Source organism: Armigeres subalbatus, chromosome 2, assembly GCF_024139115.2.
Source record: "Armigeres subalbatus isolate Guangzhou_Male chromosome 2, GZ_Asu_2, whole genome shotgun sequence".
NCBI classification, from domain to species: domain Eukaryota; kingdom Metazoa; phylum Arthropoda; class Insecta; order Diptera; family Culicidae; genus Armigeres; species Armigeres subalbatus.
The window spans coordinates 165,538,209-165,545,248 of NC_085140.1; the positions used below are offsets into that span (position 1 = coordinate 165,538,209).

Consider the following 7,040-nt stretch of genomic DNA (forward strand, 5'->3'; position numbering starts at 1 on the left):
AATATCCGCAAGCTAAACATCTGATCCATCGTTGATTGGCCCTCACGAAAACCTGTCTGGTATTCACCGACGAAAGACTCCTCAAGCGGTCTCAGTCTGTTAAATAGGATACGCGACAGGATTTTGTACGCCGAGTTCAGAAGGGTGATCCCTCTGAGATTGGCACACTCTAGTATGTGCCATTTCTTATAGATTGGGCATACGAGGCCATCCAACCAGCCGGCAGGCAGTTTTTTATCCTCCCATATTTTCTGGATAATGTGGTGGATTGATTGATGCAGCTGCTCACTTCCGTGTTTGACAAGCTCGACCGGGAACTCGTCATTCTCAGCAGCTATACTGTTTTTCAGCTCGTTTAGAGCCTTCTTTACCTCGTCCAGCTGTGGTGATTCCACAGCATAACCGTCGCCGACTATATCCATCCTGCTCAGAAATGCACCTTCATTTTCACCTTTCAACAAATCTTCGAAGTGCCCATTCCACCTGGCCATAGTCTTGTCTGTCTGCAAATCCCCCTCTCGGTCATTGCACATAGCTGGCACTGGCGCAGTCTTATGCCGCGCGCCATTGACGGTTGTGTAAAATCTCCGCATATAATTTCTATCCATGTTCTCCTGCGCTTCAGCTATCACACTCTCTTCGTGTTGCCTTTTTCTGCGGAGGATTTGTTTCTCTCCTGCCACTAGCCACTAGCATTCAACGCCTAGCAACATTTTTCTCGTCCGTCACTTGTTGGAACTCCTCATCAAACCAACAATTTTGTTGGCGTCTCTGTGCAGTGCCTAACACGTCCTGCGTTGTTGTAGTCACAGCTTCGTGGATATTTTCCCACAATCGGTTGACGTTGCCAGATCCGGTGGCATCTTCTGTTCGGACCTCTGAAGGACCTTACATCTGTAACATCCGAGAAATGTCATCCGTCGATCAGCACGTGGTTCCACTCGGATGTTGCCAGGTGTGTTTGCAAATATTCTTACGTGCGAAGTAGGTACTGCTGATTGCCATCCCTGTAGCAGCAGCAAAGGTTTCAAGTCGCAGACCATTATCGTTGGTAGCGGAATGCAGGCTTTCCGTACCAATGACAGGGCGAAAAAAACTTTCTCTTCCGATCTGCGAATTTGCATCCCCGATGACAATTTTTACATCGTGTGTTGGGCACTCTCCGTAGGCCTTATCAAGGCTCTCATAGAACTCATCCTTCACGTCATCAGGCTTATCGTTCGTTGGGGCATAGATGCTAATCAGGTTGTTGATAGTTGAAGAATTTGCCCTTCATTCTCAACACGCAAATGCGGTCGCTTATCGGCTTCCACCGGATAACACGCTTTCTCTCAGATTTTTTTTAAAGCTCTTTTTAGTGGAATGTATTCAACCGTCTAAGACGAGTTAAGTATTCGCCATTTAATTCCACCAATTATTTCGATATCTTTGCAGATACGTATTTCGACTACAACTGTGTGGTCGTCTTCAGTGCCTCGATTCGAGCCAAGTACGAGTATATCGAAATAATTGGTGGAATTAAATGGAGAATACTTAACTCATCTTAGACGGACGCTTCATCTGTTTCTCGATCGCCATGAAGCCAACTCCTCGTTCTGCTCTGTCACCGCCGTAGATGTGGTACTTGAATGAAGTGTTCGCTATGGGATCCACCGCCCGGAATTCACGTTCTCCAGTTCTGGGCCACCGTATTTCCTGGATGGCTGCCACACTCACGCCGACCTTCTGCAGCTCACGAGCCAGGAGCCCAACACGTGCGGGTTCATTCAAAGTTTCACGTTCCACGTTAGTACGATATTTACTATAATGATTAATATAATCCTTGGTATCGTATCAGAAAAAAAACCTATCAAAAACTAGTATGAAGTGAAGCAAGATTTTGATGAAGTAAACCGCGTTTTTTCCTTTTCTCAACTTTGATAACAAATATTTCAAAAACTATAACTCGTAGGGACCTGAAATTTTGGGGATTTCTGATCTTATGTATCTACTTTCGGAAAAAATGATTAGCGGAAGTTGATTTTTTTTTATTAATGTCCGCCTAAATCTCCATTTAAAGTCATCAGAAATGGAAAAAATGGAAGTAATTCTGATAACTCTGCCAGCAGCTGCAGCTCTCTTTATTCAAACACCAGGAATATACAATCATCAATGGGAGCAACTACAACTAACCGGTGCCTGCTTCCTAACCATCTTTGATCCACAGCGAAGCATCGCACACTACCTGATATTCCAACACTTCTCCTTAGTGTGCGCGCCTCGCAACTCTCCTGGCTCCTCCTAACACTGAGCCTTCTGGCTCCTGAGTTCCTCCTCGCCGAACAATCCCTCCTGGTCCAATCCGTTGTCCTTACAAATGGCCTTCATTCGTCTTTTGCACAGCACCCTTTGTTGACCAGCTCCTGATCGTTCCGACGCTTCTTCTGGACACCTGCTGACCAGCCAGCATCCTACTGAACATTTCGACCTTCTGATGAATTCCGTCCGGAGCTACCCACAATTTACGTGGCGATCCATGATCCCACTGCTGTAACGTCGACAGTCGATCCATCCTACTGAGAAGTAGATATGGAACCGTTCCTGGGCCCATAACCTGTGGAGAGCACGCAACAGTGGACAACAAACGTACAGCGGATCGATGAAGCGAATCGGGAATGTCGGAACGGAAGAAAGAAACAACTACTCAGTTGGACACGAACGAATACAATTTATTCACAATATTAAAATATAAACAATGACATTTGATAACACAACAACTATAGTGTTTTCATTTTGCCGTAGCATACAAGTTGTCTCGAATACGAGGGGCGACGGTTACACTCTAAAATAATTTCAACAATTCCAATATTTTGCTTCGGTTTATCGCACTTGAAAAATGACAAAAATTTGAAACACAAACGTTTTGTTTTAGTTTGCTCGCGGTAAGAAGCCATATGCTAGCTTCGATTTGGCACTGATTATGTATGCTGTCAAACTGTCAAGTTTGACATTGCTCAGATTTGTCGTATACATCAAGTGTCAAAAGTTATTCAGGTTGGACCACATCCTGGGCCGGCCGACATCTGCGTTATTTATCGAAAAATATTTTTTTCGGCTGTGTTGTTTCACAGCAGCGACTTCTACTGCTTCTAAAGAAAGTGCTGGAGACTGATAAACTCATAAATCTCATTGACTACCTTTTCATGGTACATGTTTTGCTTTGTAAAATATAAAGGTTCCTCCAAACACGCGACGCGATTCAATCGCTTGTCGTCTGCAATTCTGTCGCCGTTAGTATGGAAGCGTAAATAGAACATTTCCTGCAGCGACCTAACGATAGAATCGCGGCGACTAGCCGTCGCAGCGATGAAATCTCTTAGGTCTGGGGGAGCCTCAACACGAAACTAGTCCTAATAATCAACATGCACTTCCTAGATAAGAATAACGTAGCTGAGGCATTCCACGGGGGCATGTCAGTCGATCCTGAGCGACCATTTCGAAAATATTTGAAACTCTGCACAGTTTTTCAATTTCATCTAAATCGTCATTTTTCGATATCAAATCTTCATATTGAGTCACGGCTAACTTTTCAAAAGGGTGTATGTGAAAATGGTTCAAAAATATTTAAAAAGCTGCACAGCAAAAACGGAATGTTCGATTGTTATGATTTTTTCAGCAAAGTTAGACAACTAAATGGTGATTCTTAAGAAAATGTGCACAGTAAAAAAAAAATTTTTTTTGCCTTTAAAAATATCATTTTGTCTCAAAAACTCAAATATCTCAAAACCCTATCTTTTTCGAACGTAATTTTTTAGGGAAAACGGTCCATTATATTAGCTATCTACCATAAAAATTTGGTGATGGTAAACTAATAAACAAAAAGTTATGACATTTCAAACATTTCACAATTTTCACATTTAGTAAAAAAATTTTTTCTGTGTAAGTTATTTCGAGAATTGCAGTTTGATGCAGATTTTATTGTTAAGGGACGTGATTTAAACAAGTTGTTTTCATGATATTTTGATTTAATTATTCATAGCATCTATAAGAAACTTAGACACGATCCAGTGTTGTGATCAAAAGTATTGATAGTGTCATAATTTTCATTGCACGTGACTGGCGAAAAATTCTTTTAATAGTGTTGAAACCTGTTGATAATAACGTTGATAGAAACATATCAGAAATGTTATTTTTAAGACAAAAGCTGCAAAATCAAAGATTTATATACACGTGTACGTCTATAGTTTACCTGCAAAAATATACCTCTTAGAGAATAGACTTTATGATCGGGAGGAAACGGGTATCTTCAACAACAACAAATGCATGATAGGTACATACCATGACAATGCTCACGAAAAGCAAAAAATTACTACTACTAAGGCAGTTAAAGTTCTTATATTAATTTTTTGCGTCAGTCAAGCAAATGACACCAATCCAGTAAGTAAAACCTGAAAAGTGATGGCGTTTATTGAAATATTACGAACAACATGAGTAGCCGCTTTCTCCACTGTTGTAGGACGATTGATGGCACACACGTGTTCAAAAGAGTTACGAAATCTCACCGAAAGCACCATAGATAAACTGAAAGCGACTGGTTATGCTCCAATGTCCACATTGAATACAAATTTACGCATTTGCACGTCCTGCCGTCTAAACGTTGACAAAAGAGCAATCTGTATATCATCGGTTGAGCAGAGCGCAGGAAGTTCGAAAACGACAGCAACTGAGGAATTGCCAGATGTATCGACAACAACTGAGGAATTACCAGAAGTATTAAGTGCTGAGAGCCTTGCCACCGTACCATCAGCGAAATCTGTTTCAACAAATCAATCGGAAGATGAGTGTATCCAAAAGGTCAACATCGAACGCTTTAACGAGGGCATAGCTGGGATAAAAGTGACTCCGATTAAATGGAGTAAGACGGACTACGTTTATTACCCGGAGAAAAAATACCGTGAAATAAACGAAGCTGTACGAAGAAACCTCTTCAAATTAGGACCTGATGATGTGGAAAATACAGACTACGATGAGGTAATTATAAATATGAAGGAAAGGTTCTCGAATGCAGCCACGACAAGGAAAGGAAAATTATTGATTTTGTCGATGCTGCCAAGTTCGTGGTCTATTCAGGATGCCATTGATGAGTTCAAAACCAATAGAAATACAGTAAAAGAGGCAAAACAATTGAAGAATAACTGTCTTTCAACCAAAAATACTAGGTCTAGTACTGCATTAACAGATGAGACAAAAGAAATAGTAGTTCAATATTTTGAAGATGATGAAGTAAGTCGAGCTATGCCTGGTCAAAAAGATTATGTATCAGTAAAAAGATGGAAAGCGTCAAGCAATCCAAAAACGATTAATGATGACGACTTTGAAAGAAGCGTACACACGCTTCAAGGAAATTCACGATAATATTAAAATAGGTTTTTCCTCATTTGCAAGCCTTCGGCCAAGGCAATGTAAGCTTCTTTCCAATTCAGGAACACATAATGTGTGTGTGCACAACCCATGAGAATATTAATCTTATTTTACATAGTTTGAAAAGAATCAATTTAACAAAGGATATTAAAATGTTAACTGGTAGTCTTTTGTGTGAAAATACAACATCAAATTGCTATCTACGATCTTGTTCGGATTGTCTAGATTCTTCATCATTGGAAAATACTTTATTCGCTGAGTTTGAAGAAAAATATATTGATCAGTTATCATTTGAGCAATGGGTGACCACGGATAGGTGTGACATAGAAACTATTGTAAAACCTGTAGATGAGTTTGTGTCATATTTTGCTTGAAATTAGAAAGTTTAATCCTCACGATTTCATTAAAACAGAACAATCCAGCTTTTTAAAAATACGAAAAATACATTACAAAATAGTGAATTTTAGTCATTTGTGATTTTTCTGAAAATTACAGCTTTGTATTGCAAGATGAAGTGCAGTCCCATCACTGGAACGTACAACAAGCTACAATTCATCCATTCGTTATTTATTTTAATGGAAGTACGCAAATTGAACACTTAAGTTTTATTATAATTTCCGAAGATTTAAGACACGATTCAGTATCCGTAAACTTGTTCATTGAAAATGATTAACTCTTTACGCGTTGATAAGCATAAAGAAGTCAAAAAGATATATTTCATGTCTGATGGAGCAGCGTCGCAGTACAAAAATCGTAAGAATTTTTCGAGCCTATGTCAATTTAAATCAATGTACGGAATTGATGCAGAATGGCATTTTTTGCTACATCACATGGCAAAGGTCCTTGTGATGCTATTGGAGGAACAATAAAGCGCATGGCCACAAGAGCAAGTTTAGCCAAAGAACGTGAGCATCCAATTAAAACTGCGAAAGAACTTTTGATTGGGCAAATCGTAGAAAAGAAAAAGATTTAACCAAATTATCATTTTGTTTTACTACTACTGAAGAGTATGAAATAAAGGCTTCAGAGCTCAGCGAGCAATTTAATAACGCGAAAACGATCCAAGGAACCCAAAAATTTCACTGTTTCATTCCATTGTCGGAAAATAAAATTAAAGCAAACTATACTCAAACTGCTGATAATAATTCAAAAGTGTTCGATATTTTAAAAATTTGAATAAAAATAAATAAAAATAAGTATTAATAAACTGTTTTCATGATATCATAACCCATACCAAAATTCAAACCCAAAACTCTTAGAGTTTCTATAACAACATTGTGTAACTGCCACATTTAATTTAATACTTAGGATAATATTAATTCATTTTATTTATTTATATATATAATATTTATACATATAATATACATAATATCGATGAATACATGAATATGGAATATCATACAAACAACTTGTTTAACTCACGCAAGGCCCTTTAACAATAAAATCAACATCAAACTGCGATTCTTGAAAAAAAAATAAACGGAAACTTTTTTGTTTACTATATGTGAAAATTGTGAAATGTTTGAAATGTCATAACTTTTTGTTTATTAGTTTACCATCACCAAATTTTTATGGTAGATAGCTAATATAATGGACCGTTTTCCTAAAAAATTACGTTCGAAAAAGATAGGGTTTTGAGA

At 38.6% G+C, this 7,040-nt stretch overlaps 1 protein-coding gene across 1 annotated transcript; it reads left to right on the forward strand.

Moving 5' to 3' along the window:
* The first annotated feature begins 4,566 nt into the window (after positions 1-4,566).
* On the forward strand, positions 4,567-6,020 carry LOC134215435 (uncharacterized). Its single transcript, XM_062694630.1, has 2 exons — positions 4,567-5,010; positions 5,896-6,020. Exons 1-2 carry the CDS (start codon positions 4,585-4,587, stop codon positions 5,911-5,913), a joined length of 444 nt encoding a protein of 147 aa, XP_062550614.1. The 5' UTR covers positions 4,567-4,584; the 3' UTR covers positions 5,914-6,020.
* Positions 6,021-7,040: the final 1,020 nt, after the last annotated feature.

Coding starts and splice junctions, on each gene's coding strand:
- LOC134215435 (XM_062694630.1), top strand. CDS start 4,585: ATGTCCACATTGAATACAAATTTACGCATTTGCACGTCCTGCCGTCTA.